Here is a 26,201-nt window from a genome sequence, read left to right as displayed (position 1 = left end):
AGTTTGATTTCTTTGAGTGGGAATTTTTGTTCTGTGTGAGAAATGTTCGGTAGTAGCACTGGGACATCAATCAAATTTTCTGTACCTATAAGATGAAAGTATGACTGAGATACTGTGTCATTTGTCTTTATTCGGTAATTCTTAATCTTTTTTTTTTTTTTTTTGTGGTGGATTTATGGCCCCAGAGAGAATCGGATAAAAAATTTGGATTCTCATAAAATGCACATTTGCACAGACAACATACTGTTTTGTATACATTTTAGGAAATATGTGGATCCCCAATGCATTGTGCTAACAATTTCTATTTTGTGTATTTACATTTTAGCATGTGCTATTCTTCTAAGACTAGAAACCTTAAGAGTTTGAGGTAAGGATTTAGGTGAGTGAGCTTACGGACCTCCAGGGGAAATTTACTTTGTTGATGAGCAGAGGATAACATGGCATTTTCCAACAGAAATTCATATAAACGGTTGTATTAGTAGTGTGCATCTGGTTAAATCCTTCTCTGCACTATAGGTTATGAAGACATAGTATCTCATTACTGGTACATTTACAAAGTCAGTCTAGCAAGGAAAAATTAAAAAGTTTAAATTTTCATTCTCATTTCTACAGGAATTAAAAGAGAGAGAATTTATTATGTCAAGCATTACAAATAAACATGTATTAAAGCAGCTACATATGATGAAGCACATTGTTGGAACACCCCATGAAAGATAATTTGCATGGAAAATGATTATTTAATACGACTTTAATTTACAAGAAACATTTCACCATTTAATTGAACCCTTTTACACACATTGCTTCGCTCCAGTGGATTGCATTTGCTCCCTGCATATGTACAATGCCATAAGGGTGGTTAAAATCCGATTCAGTCTAGCTGGAAGGTGAAACAACAGCTGAAAGTCATGTCATAAAAACATACATTATTAAACATTGAGAATTGTTTTTGAAATCATTTTTCTGTTGGCTGGTTTGTACCATAAAGCTGATTGTCTAATTTTTTTTTCTAGTAAGATTTGTATAAAATTATTTGGCCCTGCTGGCCACGAATTAAACCATATTGTTCAGTTTAAAAATCTTTCACCTTCATAGGCCATTCACCTATATTGTGCTTCTACAAAATGAGCAATAGCCTGCATTCATAGTCATTATAGAAAGGAAATTATGAGGTGGATAAAGAAGACACTAAAATAAGCATTTCAACAAAAGCTGACTTGTGATTAAAATGCGTAGAAAGATAATATATGGTTTAAAGAGTAATGTAGGTATGTCTAAGATCTTCTCTGTTTATATTAGCAGAATATAGTGTATGTGTATTATCCATACACTATATTAGTATAGTGTATGGATAAACTTTTTCTCAGAGAAGGAATTTGGGATGAGCTTGGGACTGACTCTGTGGATGTTCCATCGCTGAGACATTTAAAATAAGCAGTGTTAGAAGCCAGACCCATTCTTAACGGGGAACACGGAAAGTACGTCAAATGAGGAAAACACTGAAGGCCTGCAGGTTAAGGATGTCTGTTATCACCATTGTTTTGGAGGTCCCAGTCACTGTAGAAAAAGGGATACAGGCGTTATAAAGGAAGCCCTACAGTTATTACCATTTGCAGAAATAGTGATGGGATAGAGGAAAATAACATTCCTGAGAATGAGATAAAAGTTCAAAATGGTGGGATGGGGAACTGAAATATTTTCTGTTTGGTACCTTCTATGGTTTTGGTGAATGAAGGCTTTCTGCTAAAAGTGGAGGGCCTGAGGGTAGAATTGGGTTATCTAAGAAGAATGGGAAGAAAGGATGTGGAGTAGCAGGTGTGATGAAAAAATATTTGGGATAGCTTTAAGATTTCCACTGGGGGCGAATTGATATGAAACACTGTGGAGTCAGTCAACAGCAGTTGGTTGCTGTGAGTCAGGATCACTTCTGGATGCTCCGAGCATAAGCAATTGATTACCTGTGAGGGCAGCTTCCTAGCCACCTGAGGTGGTAAATAGGTGGTTCAGTCCCTTGCACAAAATTTTCAAAAATATATATATATATTAGTGATTTTTTTACAGAGAGGAAGGAAGAGAGAGAGAGAGAGCCAGAAACATCGATGAGAGAGAAACATCGATCAGCTGCCTCCTGTACATCCCCCACTGGAGATGTGCCCACAACCAAGGTACATGCCCCTGACCAGAATCGAACCCGCAGGCTGACGCTCTATCCACTCTGCCAAACTGGTTTTGGCCCCTTGCACAAAAAATTTGCTCCTGAAATCTGACATTTGATTGCATGAAATCCTGACGTTGGAGGTCTTACAAGATCAGTTATAGGTAAGGCAAGGGAGAAAGGAAGGATGGGACTGGGAGGAAAAGCCTGTATTTTATTTTTGTAATGGACAGATCTGTCAGTAGGTGGTCAATGATTATGTGCAGAAAGGCCTAGAAGATAATTCCTACTTCCTAGCAGTGTTGTGGAGATCCACTAAATTAGATGTGACAGTGGATATGAACTCTTTCCCTCAGTGCCCTGCATATAATAAACTCTTAGTAGATACCTGTTTTAAAAACAAAAGCAAAAATTCTATGTTGTGTGAACCTATTATGTCCAGATATTGAACTAATCTTGTCTCCCATACATCCTTTCAATTCTCAGCATTCTTAAACCTGTCCTGGCCTCTATTCCTTTAGCCTTTCCTTTGCAAAATTCTTATAGTTACAGCTGGTCCCCGATATTCTCTTTCTGCTCCTAAAAATACTGCTTTCAACAGGTGCTGTTTGTATTTTACTCTCACACCTAATTTGCCAAAAATTGTGGGCTCAGCCTTTAGAAGATTCATTTTACAGATCATAAATGTTCTAAATGTTTATTCTTAACCTCAAAATGCAGCCTGAATTCCAGGGCTGAGTTTTGCTTCTATTGAAGGTTATCTCTCTCTCCACCATCTCCAGCTATGTGCCTGCAGATGAGATTCTGGGCGGGGAGGGGAGAGGGGTGGCGGGGGGCTGTCACTCTGTGTCTGGACTTGGTAAGAAAAACCTTAGGAATGTTTCATTTCTCTGGACATAAAGCTGCTTTGTGCACAAATGTCCTGTATTGCTGGGGCACACCGTTACCCATGGGACAGAAAGAAGGGCAAAGAGAAACAATAAAAAGACTAGCAGCCAAAAGTGTAGTTATTTGCTAAGGTCAATGTTAGGATTAGGGAAGATTACAAAATATGTCAATGGCAGAAGATAAAAATTGTTCATGTACTATTTCCTGACATTAAAATGGGAGAGAAGGAAGGAAGGAAGGAAAGAAGGAAGAAAAGAAGGAAGGGAGGGATTGGGATAGTGAAAGCATGAAAGGATCAATTGATCCTTAGGTCCCAGTGGGTCCAAGACTAGGTCAGTGAAAGAATTTCTGATACAGATCTGATTGATCCCGAATTTCAGGTATTTTTACTTCAGCCACAGGTCTTCATAATAAGTGCTTCCTGACTTTAGAATTGTATATCAGAGCAAATAATTTTGAGTCAAAAGTTTTGAGTTCAAGTCTTGCCTTTATTGTTATCTTGCCTTGGGTAAGTCACTTAATTTCTTTGAACCAGTTCCAAAATCTGTACAGTGGAATGAAAAGTACCCAACAGCCGAAACCGGTTTGGCTCAGCCGAAACCGGTTTGGCTCAGTGGATAGAGTGTTGGCTTGGGGACTGAAGGGACCCGGGTTCGATTCCAGTCAAGGGCATGTACCTTGGTTGCGGGCATATCCCCAGTAGGGGGTGTGCAAGAGGCAGCTGATCGATGACTCTCTCTCATCGATGTTTCTAACTCTCTATCTCTCTCCCTTCCTCTCTGTACAAAATCAATAAAATATATATATTTTTTTAAAGTACCCAACAGCTCAGCCTCACAAGTTGTTCAGAATATGAAATGGGAGACAAATGTATGAAAATGTTTTTGTAAAATACGGAGTCCCATTTCCTAGTCTGTGTCCTTCATTCTTTTCAACAGGCTTCCTCCCCTTCTGTATCCTATATTTTGATCACATAGTGCAAAGAGCCTCGCCTCATGGCTGTGATAAAAGTATGACTCTTGTAGAAAAGTAATAAAAGAAGTATTCATGACTGTTGTTGTAATTACTTGCCTTGTAATAAAATATTGTCTTAATACATTAAACTTATATTTCTGGTCACTATGGAGTAACTGAGAACTGATTTATCATTCCACCTGCAGAAACAGAACTAATAGGAAGGATGTGTATGTGTATCTACATCTACACACACACACACACACACACACCACACCACACACACACACACACACACACACACACACGCACACACACACACAAAGAGATTTATTATAAGGAATCGGGTCACACAAGTATGGAGGCTGAGAACTCCCAAGTTCTGCAGCTAATAAGTTGGAGACCTAGGTGAGCCAGTGTATATAGCTCCAGAGTCTGAAGGCCTGAGAGCTAGGAGAGCCACTGGTGTGAATTCTAGTCAAAGCCAACAGCCTCAAGACCCAGCGGAGCCCATGTTTTAGTGTGAGTCCGAAGGCAGGAAGACCAATGACTCAGTTCAGCAGGTGGGCAGGAGGAGTTCCTTCTTACTGAGCCTTTTTGTTCTCTTAAGGTTTTCCATTGATTGCATGAAGCCCCATTAGTGAGTGCAGTCTGCTCTGCTCAGTCTACTACTGATGAGGTAGTATTAATCTTAACCAGAAACACCCTCATAGACTCTCCCAGAATAATGTCGATAAAATGTCTGGGTCCCCAGTGGCCCAGTCAAGTTGACAAATAAAACTAACAATCACAACACCTGAAACAAGGAGTAAACAAGACAAAAATATATTAAACAGTGATTTTTAAGACATTGGATATGAGGCAGTGAAAGTGCAGTGACCTCCGAGAGGTGAGAACCCAATGATTGCCCCAGTTTACCACCCGAAAAGGGTTTCCAGGCTGTAGTGCAAGGGGGAACCCAGGTGGAGGCTGCCAGGATCCCTGAGGTGAGAAGATGGGGCTGGGAGTCTGAGGAGGCCAAGGCGACTAGACTTCACAGGAAAAATAAAACTGTCTCTTTTCTCAGTAACATGCTCCTATGTGTAGAAAATCCCAAGGAATCTACAAGAAAGCTACTAGAGCTAATAAATGAATTCAGTAAACTTGAAGGTACAAAAGTCAGTTGTATTTCTACACATAAGCAATGATCAATTTGCAAATGAAATTGAAAAAGTATTTACAATAGCATCTAAAAGAATAAAATAACTAGCAGTAAATTTAACCAAGGAGGCAAAAGACTGGTACACTGAAAATTATAAAACGATGTGGAAATAAATTCAAGACAACCTAAATAAATATATCCTGGGTTCATAGGTAGGAAGACTTATTGTTAATATGTCAATATCATCCAGATATAATTCCTATCAAAATTCCAACAGACTATTTTTTTTTTACAAAAATGAAGAAGCTAATCCTTAAATTCGTTTGAAATTGACAGAGGTGCCAAGAAGCCAAAACAACTTTGAAAAACAACAAAGTTGGAGAACTCACTTCCTGATTTCAGAAATTATTACAAAGCTGTGGTAATCAGAACAGTGTGATATTGTAATAAGGATAGAAATATAGACCAATAGTCCAGAAATATATCCATATACCTATGGCTAATTGATTTTTAGCAAGGGTGCTCAGTTCATTCAATGAGAAAAGAATAGTCTCTTCAACAGATGGGATAATTATATTTCTATACACGAAGGAATGAAGCTGGACTCTTGCCTCATACCATATACAAGAAAATTAATTCAAAATGGATCATCAACAACAAATTAGAAGAGTTAAAACCATAAGACTCCTAGAATAAAATATGGACAGCCAAAGAAAGCAGGAGATATATCATTCTTTGCTGATTTTAGTTTGTGGTTTCTCTGTTGATGGCTCAATAAAACATGTGCCTTTTTACTAATCTATGTTATTATCTTTACTAACTTGAGATTTAACACAAATTAGATGTTTCTTTATGATGTCTGAATTTGTGCTCATAGCATCCCAAACTGTTCAGAACCCATTTGTAAGTTTCATGATTTAGTTTTCAAGTATTGAATATCACGAAGACATCACATTCTGGTATTTAAATGTAATTTCATGATAGTAAAAACCTTACCAAAGACAAATATTGGTGACTTTTAGACTTTTAGGGATTCTTTTTTAATCCTCACGGAGAGTATGTTTAGAGAGAAGAAGAAGGTAGGAAGCATCAATGAGAGAGAGAAACATCCATCAGTTGCCTCCTCCATGGACCCTAACCAGGCATCAAACCCACAACCTAGGTATGTGCCCTGACCAGAAATTGAACCTGCAACATTTTTGGTATATGGGACGACATTCCAACCAGTGGAGCCACTTGTCTGGCGCCTGGGCAGCAATTTTTTTATTTTGAATTATCTTTATGACTCTTCTGAACATTTCCATCACTGCTCAGAGATATTTGTTGAATGAGTAAATACTGTGTAAGGTGTAGTTAGTGATCATGAAAATAAATTCCAAATCCTTCTGTTCTTTGAGGCATTTCCAGCATATTTTTGCTACAACTAATAACAGTGAGAAATGCTCGTGTACCTTTTGGAGTTCAAAGGCATTTTTGCACTAACTTGTTTCTGATAAAACAGTAATTATATGGGAATAATATGATCCCCTTGGATTATGTTCACGTAGTTGTTGGATTATTAAAGCATTTAATTAGTATTTCAGTAAGTGCTGATATAAATACATCACCTTGTCTCTTGTTCCTAATTGTACAATATTGCAGGAAGTGGACCAGTATAATAGAAGAAAGGTGATTCAGTTCCCTCAGTTCTACATCATCTTACGATCAAGGAGTTCTTGAGTTTTGTGTGTTTGTGCAAATGGCAAGGGCAAACAATTTTTGCCATTTTACACGGCTTGATTGATTAGATTGACTAGTAGAGAGGAAGCAGCAAATTAAATTGGTTTTATATTTTTAAAATACAATGGCAAACAGAAAAGACAGAGGTAGATAAACATACTACATGTGTATTACTTCTAAGGAAATTTAATTCAGTCTTTAGCAGTGGCTTTGAGTAAAAGTACTACCTTCATTTGCAGATAAGGTAATGCATGCGGTATAGACTCAAGTAACTGGAGACAGAATGAAATTGATATTTTGCATTAGTTGTGCATTATTTATCATGTTTGATAAAGCAACAGCATATGCCTGATGCTTTTACCTTACATGCCCTTAAATGAAGTTGGGTTTTTTGTTTTGTCTGCACACTTAAATGATCACTGCTAGGCATAGAATTTTGGTTTTTAAAGAGTTTTTCCCTAAGAAACTACAGGCCATCTTTGTTGTCTTTAGTATTTCATGCTGCAGATAAGCTATCTCATTCTCTTTTTGTGCTGTATCCCTAATTTTGCTCCCCAAATACAGCCACCCAAGTCTTAACCTCATCCTGTTTCTTTACTATTAATATCTCTACTGCCTCAAAGTAGCTCTAAGTCTACTTTCCTTTCACTTGAATCACATTTGATATCTATCTACTCTATGTTCTTCATACACCCATCTTAGCTCCTGGTACCTTTGAAAGAGCCAGGATTCCCTCCTTCCTGGTTCCACACCATGAATATGATTGGCTTGACCGGTGCAATCATTCACATTGCTGGTTTTGATCTTGGACACTGACCCTGACACTGCTTTGGCCAGGTTGGGGCCAGTTTCCTTATTTCCACCTGTCAGATCTTTTTATGTGGCTTGATCCTTGGTTATTGCAGGAACAAATACCCCCCTTACTCAACCGTGTGAGTCTATAGCTGGGCAAGGTGCATATGCTAATTCCGAAGAACTTGGCTCCGCCTGGAGTGGAACAGCTGCCACGGGAACCAGCACAGGAGCTTATTCTCATTGTGGGGACCTAACATCCTGCATCTGCCTGTTGGTCACAATAGGTAGAATGGAAATTTGAAACCATGTGGTACAAATTGCTTGTAGAGTCAGGTGGATGGTGGGACTACCTCCAACTTAACAGGTGTGGGTGGCCTGAACTAGCAAGGTGCAGGGTTATGTGACAACAATTGGATAATATCTTTTCTATCCACAACACAGCCACCTAGCATTGTAGCCACCTTCATCACAGCTGCCCATTAGGAATTGATTTTTTTTTGTCCTCATGACTTCTAATTTGAGAAGTAACATGAGAATCAGACGCTAAGGATGGAGAGTGGGCCTGGCAGGATGCTGAGACTTTTCAGATCCCTGCATAGTTGTATGTATTGATTTTAAAGGAGCAGTAGATGTGCTGTTTTAAAAGCTTTGCCCTGGATGACATGAAATTTAGGCTATTTTTCAGATCTGCTCTCTGGCCTGGAATTTCTACACCTTGTTGTATAGGCTTTTTGAAAGTCCTGGGGAAGATAGTTTAGAATTTTGTAGTGAAATATTTTTCTGAAAATGAGTAGAAGTGAACAAAAGTAAACCTATGTACAAATCTTTCTGGAAGGTATGTCTATGAGCATGTACTCCAGTGTCATTTTTAGCTTAGGTAGTTCTATAACTTCTAGTCTAAACTTGTGTGGAACTGGTCTCGGTATGACCAGGCACCGATATATCAGCTATAGGAGGGCCCAGCTACCAACCAACTGGAGAGGGGTGGGGGCATCGGCTGGCTGTAGAGTATGCTCTGAGATGTCATAATTAGTGAATACATGGGGTTAGTGAATCTGCAAATTAGAGGTGAGGTCAGGTGACAGAGCTGGTGTGGATGAGGAATGTACCACTTCTAATAAGTAATAGCTACCATTCATGGAGAACAGACTGGAGCTGAGTTGAGAGCTGAATATACAGCAAAACCAGGAAGGCAGTTAGCTGAACTGGGTGGCAGCAACTCTGCAGAGAGGAGTTTATTTTTTTCAATTTATTTAACATATTTGTATTGATTTCAGAGAGAAAGGGAGAGGGAGAAAGAGGGAGGAACATCAATGATGAGAATCATTCATTGGCTGCCTCCTGCACGCTCCCTACTGGGGATTGAGCCCACAACCTGGGCATGTGCCCTGACTAGATTTGAACCTCAACCTTCTGGTTCATAGGTCAACGCTCAACCACTAAGCCTCGCTGGCCAGGCGATTATATTTTAATTATTTTCAGTTTAAATAGCCACAGTAGAAAAGGATTAGTAAGCCTTTAATGACCTGGATGCTACTCTGGCACCTTAGGGTTGTTGCAGGGTAGAGCTTTGATGCCTTGAAGGGAATCAGGGCTTGCACCTGGGTAATTAGGATTGCCTTTTCTTATAGAAATAATAATAATAATTCTATTGTCTGTGTCATGTAGTAGTATTAATTCTTTACTTCTGGTTAGCAGAATGGGCTAAATGAGATTTTTGTGGGTGGCCTGAGAGCCTAATTACTTCATGTATAGAATTGTTTTTATAACATCCACATTTGTATTCTAAACCGATTTATCTACCATCTTTGGACCTCAGTCTTTTTATGTAAAGGGACTTGCTTGTGTTTTACATTTTATTTCTCCAGAATTCTCTCCACAGAGGATTACAGCACATTGTATATAAGGCTCAGTACATGTTGACTCTTTAACTGGTGTGTCAGTTGGTTTCTTCAATGAAGGCATTTGGGTAGGTGTTCTATATACTGAATAATTAGAGGACATTTTGCTGTGCTGGCTATGAGTTGACATTTGACACAATTCCTTTTCTCCTTTGCTCAGTTTCAATCAGTTCCTCATTGCCCATCCTCTCAGGACCATAGACGCTAGAAATACATTCTCTCCTGGAATCCACAGCAGTTGACCTCCTTATAAGCATACAAATCTTGAGAAAATGAGCATTTCCTGTGGTTTTCATTTATTCATAATGGTATGTTCCCAGTAATGTTGAAGTAGACCTATTCTGGGCACCATCAGTGGTCTGCTCATTGCCTGAATTATTTGGCTGTTGTTAATGATGCCATTACTCCTGCTTTATTTGTGTTTATTGCTGCAATTATTCATATGTAAAAGTAATTTTGCCGAGTACCTATTATATGAAGGGGAATTTATTACATATTTCTTTTTTATGTAATTTTCGAGTCCTCCTAGGATTCCACGGTTTTTACCTCCTCATCTGAGAGAAGCCACATTGTGTCCTTTATTATTATTGCTGTTTTGCAGTCTTATTACACTTGCATAGCTAAAATACAAACAAATAGACCGTCAACTTACTGAATCTGGGTGAGCACAGAAGAGAAGGAATAGGACAAAGGGATTCGTGGGCTGTTCCTAGGAACCTTGGGAGTGGGAAAAGTTGGAAAGCTCCTTTTAAGCTTTTTGTTCTGATGTGTCCCCATCTATGAGTTCTCCCAGTGCCATCCTAATCATTGGCTGTCAGGGGTCTTGGAGTCCATATATGTCTGCGTTGTTCTACAAAGTTTAAAGAATGGAATCCCCTTGGTATATCTCTTGGAGGTGCTAAACAGGTTGAGATCAGCGCTACTGCAAGCCTGGGAGGTGTTTGCAATCATCTCACTCAGGCACTAACATGTTTACCTACCAACCTTTTCATCTCAACTTCTGTATAAATGGTATTGTCGAGGCATTAAGACACTTTCCTACTTCATCCTCTTTACACTTACTGTTCTCGTTGCCCTCAATCCCCTTCTCTTTCCCAGCACACCCACTCCTTCACATGACTTGCTCCTTCGGATCTCTCAGTACTCAGCTTAAGAATCACCTTTTCAGAAAGGCCTTCCCTGACCCCCTTCATTAGGTCTCCCCTATAATTCTCTGTCATTGCATCTTATTAGAATCATTTTCCAGCATTTGCCACATCTCTGGTTATTTACCATATCTTCTTTATCTAAAGCTTCTCCTCTGATTGACCTTCAGGTTTATGTATCTACCTCCCTGTTGGACATTTATACTTTTATTTAGTCAATCATTTATTTATATCAATATGGATTCACGGATATTATGTTTATTTGTTTTTTAAAATATATTTTTTGTTGATTTCAGAGAGAGGACAGGAGAGGGAGAGCTAGAAACATCAATTATGAGAGAGAATCATTGATCAGCTGCCTCCTGCCCGCCCTACTCACTGGGTATGTGCCCTGACCAGGAATCCAACCATGACCTCCTGCTCAACCAGTGAGCCACACCAGCTGGACTGGATATTTATTTTATACTTTGGTATAAAATCCAGTACTATTTTATTTACTTTGCTGCTCAAATTGTCCTAGCCTTGGCCATTGGGAGCTCTATGAGTTGGCTCCTTGGTTCCTTTGGCATACTCCATCAGTTTGCTTTTGAGTACTTCCTTAATTCCTGGTTCTGTAGGAGTACTCTAGTATCTTTTTTGAAAATTTAAGAATTTCCCATCAGTGATTTTTGTATAGAATTTGAAAATAATTTGATGTGTGTTTATATGAACTCAGGCTATTAAGTAGATTAAAATATTTTTAGTATTGATTGGTTTTATTTTTGTGATGATTTATAATGCTACTTCTCATAGGGAAAATGTTTATGAGTATGACTTTTCTCAGGGTAAATATTGTGTTTATGGCCAGTTTTTATACTTCAGTTTATTCAGATATAGATTTCACTTTGCAATTCATATTAGAGAAGTTTTACATTTCTCTGGTTTTCAGGGACATTTATGGTTGCCAGCAGCTGAACAGATACCATTATGCTGGAAGTATTTCAGTGATTATATATGCTGAGTGGTAAGATTGCTTATTCTAAAAAAAGGACTCCATAATATTTGGTTTTGGTTATAATTAGTAGTATGTTTGCCAGAAATTAAGTTTAGCTTTTAGAAGCCTGGAATTCTTCATATGTTTATCTTTAAATATTTCAGAGACTGTTATGAAACTGTCAGTAATTCCAATGTATATTATATGTTCAGCTTATTCTTTTAGAGCTGATGGAATAACATCTAGCAAGTAATTGTACAACATGGGGAACGTTCAAGATAACAGGATGTAAATAGTAATACTTTAATTACAACTTTGTTTAAGAGGAAACTAACTGGCCCTGGCGGGTGTTGCCCAGTGGTTAGAGGGTCAGCCTGTGTACTGAAGGGTCTCTGGTTCAATTCCCAGTCAAGGGCAAGTACCTGAGTTGCAGGTTCATCCCTGGCCCTGGTCAGGGCATGTGAAGGAGGCAAGTAATCAATGGAAAAAATATCCTCTAGTGAGGATTAACAAAACAAAAAGCAAAAGAAAAAGGGAACTAACTGATTCCAAGTACAAATAAAAGACCAGAAGGGAAAGACCAAAATGTTAACAGTGAATATCTGTTATGTAGTGTGACATAGCTTTTCTGTAATTTTCCAATTAAAAAAAAAATTGGCATGCATTATTGTTTAATGAGGAAATGAGGGATTTTTTTTTAATTTGGGAAAAAACTTTCTGCAAAGATTTATATTGAGTGCTTATTTGTTACATTCTTGATACTGAGAGATAAAAAGCTTTTAAAAAAAACTTTCATAACTCAGATTGTTTTTCTCTACCGATGATTTGGTGAGATGTTATAATGTTTTTATAACATTAGCACTTTACAGTTTATAAAAATCTACACTGCCGAACCTGTTTGGCTCAGTGGATAGAGTGTAGGCCTGCGGACTGAAAGGTCTCAGGTTTAATTCCGGTCAAGGGCATGTACCTTGGTTGCAGGCACATCCCCAGTAAGGGGTGTGCATGAGGCAGCTAACGATGTTTCTCTCTCATCGATGTTTCTAACTCTCTATCCCTCTCTCTTCCTCTCTGTAAAAAAAATCAATAAAACATATATTTTAAAAAAACTACACTAATAAAAGAGAAACATGCAAATTGACCACACCTCTGCTATGACCACAAGCCACGCCCACCACCCAATCAGGAACAAGTATGCAAGTTAACCCATCCAAGATGGCTGTAGCCACAGAGTGAGCAGGAGGCTTGGGTTTCCTGGGCAATGGAGGAAGCCAAGCTCCTCACAGCCCTGGCCTCTGCTCAAGGCTACAAAGTTTCAATTATAGAAGATAAATAAATCCCAGATACCAGGGCCTCCTCTTGGGTTGCTAAGGGATGTAGCCAGCCTGCAAACCACCATCGGCCCCTTGCCCACACCCCAAGGCAACCTTGACCCTGATCCGGTACACCCTTGAGGGCAAACCAGCTGGCCTCCACCCGTGCACTAGGCCTCTAGCCTATCTAATAAAAGAGTGATATGCAAACTGACCATCACTCCAACACACAAGATGGGTGCCCCCATGTAGATACAAGATGGCTGCCGCAAGATGGCCTGCAGGGGAGAGCAGTTGGGAGGGACCAGACCTGCAAGGGAGGGCAGTTGGGGGTGATCAAGCCTACAGGAGAGGGCAGTTAGGGGTGACTAGGCCGGCAGAGGAGGAAAGTTGGGGGTGACTGGGTCTTCAGGGAAGGGCAGTTGGGGGGCACCCAGACCTGCAGGGGAGGGCAGTTAGGGACAATCAGGCTGGCAGGGGAGTAGTTAGGGAGTGATCAGGCTGGCAGGCAGAAGCAGTTAGGGGCAATCAGGAAGGCAAGCAGGTGAGCAGTTGGGAGTCAGCAGTCCTGGATTGTGAGAGGGATGTCCCACATTTGGAGAGGGTGCAGGCTGGGCTGAGGGACCACCACCACACCACATCTATCCTCCTTCTGCCCCCCATGCTGAATTTCATGCACTGGGCCTCTAGTTTAATATATTCTTTCATTCTAAAAAATCTGCATCAGATGGATTTTTACTTCATTTATATGCACAAATGGAAAGTGCAAAGGTTAGCACTCAGTGTTGTGTTGAAACTGTAACTTCATTAATGTCTGCTCTGTGGAGCGGAGTTGGGAGACCAAGGGCCCTGAAGGCTGCAGAGCAAAGCCTGGCCTTTGCCAGGGCTACTAACAGACCACATTTTGTGGGACAGCCTCAGTTCCTCTCAGGAGACTGATGGCCTAAATAGATACCTTGGGGAGCCTCCTTGGATTAAAAATACCTAGCATTTTCCGGCTGATTTGAATTTTTTTTTAGCGGTGAGGTGTAGGTGTGATTTGAGGCTTGGAAGTGACAGAGTAGCTTTAGCTACTGTCTCTGGATATCCTCAGGATGGGGCTTAGACAGAAGATTATAGTTTACAGATTTTATAGTTTATAGATGATAGTTTATAGATTTTATAGATTATATGTTCCAGTCTTCACAAAATTTGCAAAGGTACCACAATTAAAGGCAGGTGCATTTTAAATTGATTTTCTTTTTGTAAAGCCCTTTTTAAAAAAACTAAAAACTATACTTTTCTTTCTCACTTAACATTTAGAAATACACTCAAAGGGGCTTTTTGTTGTTGTTCTTAAGCCAGAAGAAAATTACTTTGTAATATGACCCTGTCCCTAACGGCCATTGCCCAACCTCCTATTCTGTCTGTCACTGGGAAATACATGCAAAGGAATAGGGATGCAAGTGGTCCTTTCCCTGCTTGCCTCCTGAGGGTTAGTCTGTTTTAATAGAAGGTTCTGATGTATGTATAAAACAGTGGCAGGATTACCAAAGTATTTGGTAGCCCAGCTCTGGAATCAGGAAAGCAACATAAAAAACTAGGGCTCCAAGTATTATGCTAAGCGAAGTCAGAGAAAGACAAGTATCACGTGATCTCACTCATGTGGAATCTAATGAACAAAATAAACTGATGAACAAAATAGATCCAGAGACATAGAGGCATAGGTGGGGTGTGAGAAGTGATCAACCAAAGAACTTGTATGCATATATGAATAACTCCCCCATGGGAGTGCACTGATCACCAGGGGCAGCTCTTGCATTGAGCATCTACCCCCTGGTGGTCAGTGCGCACCATAGAAACCGGTCATTCTGCTGTTAGGTTGATTTGCATTTATTACCCTTTTATTCTATAGGATTTTAATGTTAGAAGGAAACACCCTTAATGCAATAAATACTTATATAAAAAAATCATAAAATCTTAAACTGGAACAAAAGATTGCCATTAAAAAGAAGGATGCTTACTAGTCATGAGCATTCAAAACTGTTCTAATAAATGTGTTGACCCATGCAATTAGACGTGTTAGTTCTGTATATGTTCCAAATCTCTGTGTTAAGAGTAAAGTAAGCACAACAGAGAGATGTTAACAGAGCCTGTGAGATCTGAAATACTGGGACAGCACTGGTGCATGCCCAAATGAATCTCCCTGGCTAACCCCTGGGGCTCATGTGTGCTTGTAGATAAAAGCCCATAGAAGGAAGTATGCCAGTTCCCCTGTAAAAACAAACATATTCTTATTAACACTATTTTAAGGAATGGTCATTTTGTCAAAGATTCAAATTATTGGATGAGTTAGTTACCTTGTGCATATATTCTTGAATATACACAATGAATATGATTGTATTCTTATGAATATATTTTTAATGAATCTATTGATATTCATTACATTTTAAATTGAGCTCAAAATTTCCTGCATGTAAATGGAGCTCAAAATATGATCAACAGTACAGGGCATGAATATGAATATCTGCTGTTGAAAATATGAATATAGTCTTAATGAATATGTTGATATTCATTAAATTTTAAACCAGGTTCAAAAATGACCCAATGTGAAGAACATAGCTCATGAATATGAATATAAACTTATGAAAATGTTCATGAATATATTGATATTCATTAATTTAAAACTGCATTAAAATGTTTTCCCTGTAGGGCAGAGAAGAATATATTCATGAATATATTCATAAGGAGGATATATTCATGAATATAATCATCATAAAGAATATATTCACATTTATTGAATATATTCATGACGAATATATTCATAAGAAAATTTAAACCATTCTACAAATCTTTGCTTTTTACAAATTAAATAGTTCTTAAAATGCTGCTATGAAGCAAATACTAAAATTTTATAGAAATCTTCAATACATGAAAAAGTATAAACTTGGCATAATCAGTGAATTGATCTATTTACAAATTGTCTCCTAGTGAATAAATTTTGGCAGATTAATTTGAAGTCCACTCTCTCAACATGAGATGAACCATTATTACAGCATCTGTTCTGGGAAAACCAAGACTAGAAAGAGAGGATGTTGAAACTGCTGGGGTTTCTGAATACTCAGAGAGGATCGATTAATGACACTTAGAAAATGATAGTACCTGTTAGAAATGATGGCACTGCATGACATCCAAGGAGCGAAATACTCCAGTAAATGAGACTGACATGTCAGGCAGTGGATTCAGCCAGACATTGTTATTTCAAGCTCCTGTTCATCTCCCTTGGGTTTACATTCTTGAGGCTGTACAGTGAGGTAAATGAGTGATTTCTGGGGTTGAACCACCTACATTTGGAAACCAGACTCCACTGTACTGTCTCTAGTACAGTGGAGTCTGGTTTCTCTGTGATATTTATTTATTAATAAATATCACAAAGGCTGCTCTGTGATATTTATTAATAGCTTTTAGTTTAGATACAGAAGGGGAAAGTTGGAATTGGGCTTTCCAGGCCTTGGAGGGATCTGGGTCTTTTCTTCTATCAGTAGATGAGTGGATAAAAAAGCTGTGTTACATTTACAACTTTGAGTGTGTTGTGTTTTTTTTTAAAATATATAACTTAATTATATATATATATATATATTTAAATATATAATTAAAATGCACAAATCTTTCAAGTATATAGATTGATAAATTCTTATATATGTATATGCCATATAAATACCAACTAAAATGTAAATCAATTTCATCACCCTTGTGCTCCTTAATCCTCTAAGGAAAACCACTATTCTGACTAGTATCACTATAGATTGTTTTGCCTGGGCCTGAAATTCATATACATGGAATGCACAATAAATATTATGATGTGCCTGGCTTCTTTCACTGAGCATAATATTTCTGAAGTTTATTCATTATCGTTGTATGTATCATTAGTATATTCTTTTTTATTGCTGTCCATAGTATGACTATACAGCAAATTCTTAATCCATTCTTCTGATTTTGGGTTGGTTCCAGTTTGGGGCTATTAGGAATAAGACTTCTATTTATATTTTTGTGCTTTTTGTGGACACACACACTCATTTCTTCAAAGACTTACTCGATGAAAGGATTATCGATTGTAGTATTAGGCAGCACATCTGCTCTGCTTTAAGACAAATATATTGATTAAAAAGGAAGTTTTAGCAGTAAAATACAAAATAACTAAATATGAATATAACTAAAAAGGCTGCTCTGTGATATTTATTAATAGCTTTTAGTTTAGATACAGAAGGGGAAAGTTGGAATTGGGCTTTCCAGGCCTTGGAGGGATCTGGGTCTTTTCTTCTATCAGTAGATGAGTGGATAAAAAAGCTGTGTTACATTTACACAATAGAATACTATTTGGCTGTAAAAAAGAAGGAAATCTTGCCTTTTATGATAGCATGGATGGACCTGGAAAGTACTATTCTAAGTGAAATAAACCAGAGAGAGACAAATACCATGTGATTTCACTTATATACCTAATCTAATGAACAAAGTAAGCTAAACAAACAAAATAGAAACATACTCATAGATACAGAGAATATAAACTGACAGCTGTTAGAGGGGAGGGGTGTTGGAAGGCTGTGTGAAAAAAGTGAAGGGACTAAGCAAAATAACAACTCATAGGCAGACAAATAGTATGGTGATTACCAGAGGGTAAAGGGGTGAGGGGAGGAAAAGAGGGGGAAGAGGAGATAAATGGTAACTTAAGGACACTTGACTTTGGGTGGTGAACACACAATACAATGAACGGATAATGAATTATAGAATTGTCCACCTGAAACATGTGCCCTCACTGAGAATTGGACCCGACACCTTTTGGTGTACAGGACGATGCTCCAACCAGCTGAGCCATATCAGCCAGGACTAACTAGACACTGTTCTGAAGTACATTTCTTTTTTATGCTACACGATGACCACAGTTCAAGGAACTTGAAGTAATTGGACTATGGAAATATCTTGGGTAATAATGGCTTCTTGTTTTGATTATTTCCCTTTAGGAAAGACACTGCTGATCCTGTAACATGGAGGATTGCCTTCATACCTCTTCTGAGAATCTGTCCAAATTGGTCAGCTGGGCCCACAGCCATGGGACTATTTGCAGCCTCATTCCTAACCTGAAGCACTTGCTCTCGGAAGGTTCTCATGGGAACCTGACAGCAATGTGGGGCTGCAGTGCTGGCCATGCTTATCACTGGCCACTGACAGCGACTTGCAGAGCTGGCTCCCAGGAGAGGGTCTGTTTCCAGGATAACAGAAGTTTTAACTCGGATAGCCCCAGTATAATTGGAATGCCCTCTGAGACACAAACCAGCCCAGTTGAAAGGTACCCTGGGAGACCAGTGAAAGCGAAGCTTGACTGTAATCGGACCAGAGACTCTTGTGACTTCTCTTATTGCAGTGAGCCCTCTGAACTGGATGAAGCTGTCGAGGAATACGAAGATGAAAACACCCTGTTTGACATGGTGTGTGAGTCTTCCGTTACCGATGAGGATAGTGACTTTGAACCCCAACCCCAAAGGCCTCAGAGCATTGCTCGAAAAAGGCCTGGCATACTCCCGTCTTCTCTCCACTCAAGCTCCCAGGCTCACATGGTTGATGAGTGCAGCAGTGATGTCATCATCAAGAAGATCAAACAAGAGATTCCTGAAGATTATTACATTGTGGCCAATGCAGAGCTGACTGGCGGAGTCGATGGACCAACCCTATCGTTGACACAGATGGCAAAACCCAAGCCTCAGACTCATGCCGGCCCCTCTTGCGTAGGGTCTGCTAAGCTAATCCCCCACGTATCCTCTGCCATCAGCACAGAGCTAGACACACATTGTGTGTCCGCATCCCCCTCCGTGATGTCCAGACCAATCGTCCAGAAGACCACCAGGGCATCTCTGGCTTCACCAAACAGAGGACCCTCTGGTACCCACGGCACCAGCCAGCAAGTGGCCATGCAGACGCCCGTGAGCACATCCCATCCTCACAAACAGATCAGCATCCCTCTGTCCGCCCTGCAGCTGCCTGGACAGGAGGAGCAAGTAGCTTCCGAAGAGTTCCTGCCCCACCTGCCCAGCCAGGCCTCCTCCTGCGAGGTAGCCCTTTCTCCTTCGGTTAACACAGAGCCGGAAGTGAGCTCCAGTCAGCAGCAGCCCCAAGTCGCTCCAACCATAACCACCGAGGCCATGGCACAGTGCATACCAGGTATGGCATGTGAGGTGACCGTGAGTCCCTCGTCCACGTACCTCAGAGAATTCTGCGCCGTCAGCACTTCTAAAGCCAGAGGCCCCGTTGGGTAGAATTCGGGCCTTTAATATTCTCAGAAAGATAGAAGTAGTGAAATGTGTTATATCTAGGTGATGCTATAAAGGAAATTCTGAATTAAGGCCATCCATCCAGTTGATGTACCTCAGGACTGAGAGGACAGCCATAGGATTATGCTGTTGAAAACACGTGGCTAGATTTAAGGTTTGTATCTGATCTTAAGTTGAATTTTTATGTAGTTATTTAAAAAAAAACCAAAAAACGTATGCTGTCCTATTAGTACCAAGGTATTTGGTTGCTGTTTGAAGACAAAATGATGTTGGGTTAGGCATATAATGACAATAGACCTAATGCTTTACCATTATTATTTATTTGTCTGCACCAGCTGGTGCATTTCTGTTTATTTTAGTTGATGTGGCAGTTTAAAACAAGTTTTTTAAAAAACAAAAACAAAACAAAAAACAAGCATTTCTCAAGTACTTAACCTCTCCTCTCAAAATTTAAAAGAATCAGATAGCTTGCATTTCTGTAATACTTGGTGTCTAACAGGAATGGATTGAGAGGAGAGGGAAATAATTATCTGTAATTCGAACATCTCTTTTTGTAATTTTAATATTCAGTACCTACTTAATCTGGGTTATTATTATATGAAGGGGGTTTGGACATCATGCTGTGAGGTTCATGCTTCAAATCTAATGGACCAGAGTTAGAAACATGGAGAAGGATGAACAGACATGCAAAGGCTAGAGGGAGCAGAAATTCGTGGCACATTTTGGTTTCATTTTAGTCTCTCTCAAGAAAGTCATGAACTTTATGAAAAGCTTCCTAGCAGCCTGAGGTACCTGTGCCTTTAACTTAAAACTTCCTAGAATTAAGTTGCTTTATAAAAAGCTGTCCCAAAGTGAGTGTCAACTTTAAGATTCCCAAAGGAAACCTTTGATGTATGATTTTTTTTTTTTTTAACACAGTCATGGTATAATAAAATGTACCATTGAAAATATTTGTATCTTGATTCAAAATTATGCTTTTGTTTATTTTTCCTTCATTTTAAAATAATAGCTTTCTTGAGCTATAGTTTATATACTATAAAATTCACTCTTTTGATGTATGCAATTCAGTGATTTTTGGTATTCTCCAGACGTGTGCACCCATCACCGCTAGCTAATCCCATATCCACTAGCAGACAATGTTTCCTTCCTCCACGCTACTGTCAACCACTAACTTTTCTGTCTCTGTGGATTTGCCTATTTTGCACATTTCATATAAATGGAGTCAGTATGTAATCTCTTGAGATGGCCTTCTTGCACTTAGCATAATTTTTTCCCTTTTTTATTTATTTATTAAGGTATCACCCATGTGTCCTTATCCCTCCATTTCCCCCCTCCCCCCTCTGTTCATGCCCTCACCCCCCTGGTGTCTGTGTCCATTGGTTATGCTTATATGCACTTAGCATAATTTTTAAAAAGATTAATCTATGTTGTAGCGAATGTCAGCATTTATTTTCTTTTTATTGCCAAATAGTATTTCATTGTGTGGATGATACCATGTTTTCTTTACTTTATCAGTTGATGGGCATTTAGGTTGTTTCCATTTTTTGGCTATTGTGGATAATGCTATTTATTAATAACATTTGTGTACAGGATTTTGTGTGGACATATATTTTCATCTCACTTGGGCAACTACCTAGAAGTGGAATTGCTGGGTTATGTGGTAACTCTGCGTTTCTGAGGAGCTGCCAAACCGTTTCCCAGAGCGACTCCACCATTTTACCGTCTCACCAGCAGTCTAAAAGGTTCCTGTTTCTCCACATGTTCCCCAATACTGGTTATTTTCTATGTTAAAAATATAGTTGTTCTATTTAAGTAGTATCTCATTGTGGTTTTGCTTTGTGCTGCCCTCCTGGCTAGTGCTGTTGAACTTTTTTTCATGTGGTTATTGGCCATTTGTATATCTTCTTTTGAGATATTCAGATTCTTTGCCCATTTTCTAATTAGATTGTCTTTTTATTGGTGAGTTGTAAGAGCTGCTTATACATTCTGATTATAAGTCCCTCATCAGATAGATGATTTGTAAATATTTTCTTCCAATTCCATGAGTTGTCTCTTCCTTCGTCCCTCCCTTCTTTTTGTTTATTTTACTTCAACCATTTATTAACAATATGGTTTTTTGCTGATCCTCATATCATTAGACACAGTGTTATCTTTATTAGGTTGAGAAAGTCTTAGTACTAGGAAATCTGACTCTTAATAGATATAGGATATAAGTAATATTTTTTCACTTAAATAGTTGTGGGTCTGATTTATTTGTTTCTCACCACCACCACCTTTTCTTTTTCTTTTTCTTTTTCTTTTTGTAAAATAGGAGGCTTAGCCTGACAGAATTTTCTGAGTTCTCAATTTATATATTGGAGAGTAGAATTGTATTTTACAGAATGGATCAGTATCCCAAAACTATGAAATTGAGAGGGGAAAAAACAACAACCAAGAAAATGTAATCTTATGAGAGCTATAAAAGGCAAACAGGGCCAAGGATAGCACATAACATATATAATCATAAACTATGATTTGGCTTTACTCTCAAAGGAAAGATTAGTTTAGCTTGGAATTGAACCTTCAAGAAAAAACAGTCTGAAGAACGTGATAGGAATTTTTAAGGAATGATCCTGATGTTTTGATCCATTGTTCTGTGGAAGGATATTATATTGCTAAGATGTTATTAGCTTTAGAGAAACACTGTTTGGATTGGAAACATCAATGGGACAGATAAATATCTGGGATTTTTCAATTGGACAAGAAGTAGAAAGTCAACTTATAATTTATCTTGTTCCACAGAGCCCAAATTATTTTTTGTGCTGTAAAAGTTTTACTTATTTGGTTTTGTATATTTATAGTAAATAGTTGTACTATAAATGTTTTACTTATTTGTTTTTGTATATTTATTTATAAATAGTCTTCATTCTAAATATAGGTGTTTTGTTTTTTTAAAAAAATTAGAATCCAGCACATCCAAACATATGTGAATAAATATGTACAGATGGCCCTAGCTGGTTTGGCTCAATGGATAGAGTGTTGGCCTATGGAGTGAAAGGTTCTGGGTTTGATTCTGGTCAAGCGCACATACCTGTGTTGTGGGCTCGATCTCCAGTAGGGGGCGTACAGGAGGCAGCCAATCAATGATTCACTCTCATCATTGATGTTTCTATCTCTCCCTCTCTATTCCTCTCTGAAATAAATAAATATTTTTAAAAAATATGTACAGATGGACCTTACAAGGTTAATATATAAAGCATTACGTGGAACTAAGCAAGGAGGAGAGGTTCAAAAAGAACTAGCTGAAAGCAGAAACAGGTATTTTTAGTGTGTGTGTGTGTGTGTGTGTGTGTGTGTGTGTCTTCACAAAAATGTTTATTTTCTCAGCAGCCGTGCTTATAATAGTAAAAAAATGGAAACAATCCAAATATGTCAGCTGGTGAATGGATAAACAAAAAGATATATCTATGCCATGGACTACTGTTTAGCAATATAAAGGAGCAAAGGATACATGTTACAATGAGGTGGAATCCTGAAAACATATTGAGTGAAAGAAGCCAGACTTTAAAAAGCCACATATTATATGATTCCATCTAAATGAAATGTTCAGAAAAGGTAAGTCTATAGAGACAGAAAGCAGATTAGTGATTTCCTGAATCATTACTGCAAACAGCAAGAGAGATCTTTTTGGAGAGCAGAATCAGGTGCTTTTAAAGTGGATATTGTATAGGCTTGAGTCTTTATTAAAGTCACTGTAGGAATACCGTGTGTCATTGAATAATATTTTTTAAATAAATATTTTGAGTCAGTCAGAAACAAAGATAAATTGTCCCACTTTGTTTAGTTTCTCAGATGCCATTTAAATTCATTTCCCTTATTGGAAAATCATTCTTGCTTTTGTTCAGAGCTAACCTCACAAACTTACAATATTTTTAACCAGGTTGTGGATAAACATTTTTCACATCAGTGCTGTCATACTGCTCAACCCAAATATTAGCAAATTGTAATGAGTAAAGAAGACACACATCATTAGAAGAATTCTTGGCTATCTCCCATTAGCTTAGATTCTGTTAACTTTTGAGGTTTTTAATCTAGACATCTGTCATAAATTTAAATCTCTATTACATCATGAGTTGAGAAGCAGCGCTCCAGGGAATGCAGGGTCCACACTCTGGGGCACATGGTTATTTCATCTGGGTGCCCCGTAAATTCGAACCTGTCCTGTGTGTGAGAATTCCCACCTTTGTGCATCTCTACTTCCCCTTTGGAGGAGCCAGGAACTTGCTTTCCAAGCTCATATTTCAGTGAGGGCTGTCCTGTGACCTTAGGCACATCAGACTAAGCAGAAGGACCTGGAAGAGGCTGTTCTGGCCAATCCAGTCACTCTGTAGAGGCAGCGGGAGCAACATTCCAGCAGCAGTTCCCGTGTTTGAGGCCCACGCTGGAGTGTTGGTGGCTGGGTCGTCCCCACCAAGGCACATCTGTCAGGGCCTGGTTTGTAGACAGCTCCAAGCCTGACTTAGTGACGGTCCAGGAAATGCTGTGTGTGCGTGTGGCCTTCATTAAATTACCTCTCTGCCGAAAGCCAGCTAGACTGGGATTCCATTGGTTTAAACAAAGAATCTGGAGGAATACCACCTGGAAACCTAGGAAAGATATTAACCTCTCCCAAGTGTTGCGTGAAAAAGAACATAATTTTCCTTTTGCCACTACGTTTGTATTTTCATCTAAAACATATGACATCCCCGTGGTAAATAGTCACTGGTACCATGATGCCCCTTATTGTGTGCTATCTTGCTGTACAAATTGTGATGGCGACCCGTGGGGTGGTAGAGAGAGCTACTTCTCACATTGAACCATCCCTCCTTTCCCAGTGGGAGTTTCCACTGAAATGTGTCCTTTGAGAGGACAGCTCCTTGTAACATATTCTCTGAACCTAGAATGGAAGGAGGTACTTGTTAAGCCTTTGCTTTTGGAGCAGGGCTTTAAGGGCATAATGGGAAATAGGAGAAATCCCATCTTGAATATTATTTAAAGTCAGTTTTGAATTATTGGTTTTCCCGTAGGTATACCTTTTTTTTTTCATGCCAATTCACATGATACTATTTCCTGAACTGATCTATTTTATTTCTTTACCATTTTTTCAATTCCATCCCTTGTGGAATGATACTGTATTGCTAAGAGGGATTCAACAGCAAAATCACCGAGAGGGATCCCAAATCAGGAGGAAATTAGGAATCCGGACATTGACATTTTATATGGTCTCATATGTTTCATTTCTCTTCTTCCTTTTTCTTCACCTTCCATTTCATTGTCTCCTTGCATAATTTCCTTGCCTTGCCATCGGGAGTGGTGGTAAACGTGGGGAGTTTGGTAAAGTCTGGTGAAGGGGAGAGAGCTTTATTTCTTTAGGCCTCCTAGGAGAAAGTTAATGGACTAGATGCTTACCTAAGTTATTCATGTTAATACCGAGGAGGCTTTAATGGAACTGGAAGCCTTAATGGAACTACACAGCACTCTCCTCTTCAATCCCTGGGTCTTCCACGGAGTACACATGTGGCCATTGTGTTGATAAATAATTGATGACTGAGAATGTATCTTAGGGGAAAATTATGTACCGGATCCTGGGAGTTTCTGGGTCTTACTGCTTAATGTTAGCCACATCGGCTAAAAGCAATAACCTTGTTTCATTCCTCACTCGCCTGAATGGCAGTGAAGAAATCAGCCCTCTCCCCCGGTAAGATATGGGACTGCGTGTCCATGGAAGAGAGAGTACGTGTAAACCTGGATGAAGTTACAGACCCCTAATAAGTTGCTGAACACTGTGAACCTTTTCAGATCCGTACTGTCAGCACCCCTTTCCATATCCTTCCCCGGCTTCCTTCCACCCCTCTGCTGAGCATCACAAGGCCTCATTGTTTCTCGACTTGAAGATCACCAGTATTGACCCTCCTACTTGAGCCCCTAAGTATTGCAAAGCCCTTCCTCCTCAATCAGAGTGGTGGTGGGGGTTCTGTTAGGTTTTACCAGGTATAGTAGAAAGACAGTAGCCATGATGCATGTAAGGATCTAGGATGGTCATCTCCCACCCCTGATCTCTGAGCACTCCCTTCCTTCCTTCCTTCCTGCAATGCAGTCCTCAGAAAACAGCTTTAAAATGAGCAGTTTTTACCCTGTTTTCTACTCTGGGAGAGAGATGTGGAAAGGGAATATGTACAATAGCTAAATGCAGTCATTCTGTTGAAAAAGAATTCACTAAAAAATTAAATAAAAAGAATTTACCATATTGTAATGTATTTTCAAAGTATTTAGGCTTTTACAAAGGCAGTTTTACAAAAAATAAAAACCCATTATAACTTATATAACATCTGCTATGTAACTTATACACACCTTATTATAAAACTGTAGTAATTTAAATGGAATGGTCTGACACAAAGCTAGACTAATAGGAACAGAACAGACTGATAACCCAGAAACATGCCTACGCATGCATATATGGGATCTTTGTGTGAAAGAGATGTCTTCATAAATCAGGAAAAGGGATGGACCAGTCAATGAGTAGTTTTGGACAGTTGGTCACCCATGTGGAACAAAATCGAATTAGTTCCTTAGCTCACATCAGACATGAAATAAATCCCATCAGAAGATCTAAATGTGGATATATAATACTTAAAATGTGTGATGGAAATCTTGCAAAATGGCTTTGGTGTCAGAATGAGTTTTTTAAAACATGACACAAAAAGCACAAACCATGAAGGAAAAAATTGAAAATGCTGACAGTCTTAAAATAAAAAATCCCAGCTGAAACAGGGGTATCATAAACAAACTTAAAAGACAAGCAACAGTCTGTGAGATTATTTCAAGTTCATAACCAAAAATATTCTAATACAGAATATATAAAGAATTGCCACAAATCAGTAAGAAAAATGTCAAATAATC

The 26,201-nt window shown here is 38.9% G+C and overlaps 1 protein-coding gene across 3 annotated transcripts in view; it reads left to right on the top strand.

Annotated features, from left to right (window-relative positions):
* The window catches only part of KIAA1958, an 82,951-nt gene that overhangs the window by 7,661 nt on the left and 49,089 nt on the right, over positions 1-26,201 (top strand). For all 3 annotated transcript variants that reach the window (XM_084899214.1, XM_084899215.1, XM_084899213.1), the window contains exon 2: positions 17,979-19,173. In XM_084899214.1, the coding sequence (XP_084755340.1) occupies positions 18,003-19,173 (1,171 nt within the window). In that variant the 5' untranslated portion in view covers positions 17,979-18,002. The remainder of the gene's footprint in view (positions 1-17,978; positions 19,174-26,201) is intronic.

The sequence above is a fragment of the Pipistrellus hanaki genome (assembly GCF_964339955.1).
Source record: "Pipistrellus hanaki genome assembly, chromosome: 11".
Lineage (NCBI taxonomy): Eukaryota > Metazoa > Chordata > Mammalia > Chiroptera > Vespertilionidae > Pipistrellus > Pipistrellus hanaki.
Note: the sequence above shows the minus strand (reverse complement) of the source record. Positions and strands in the feature narration are given on the sequence as shown.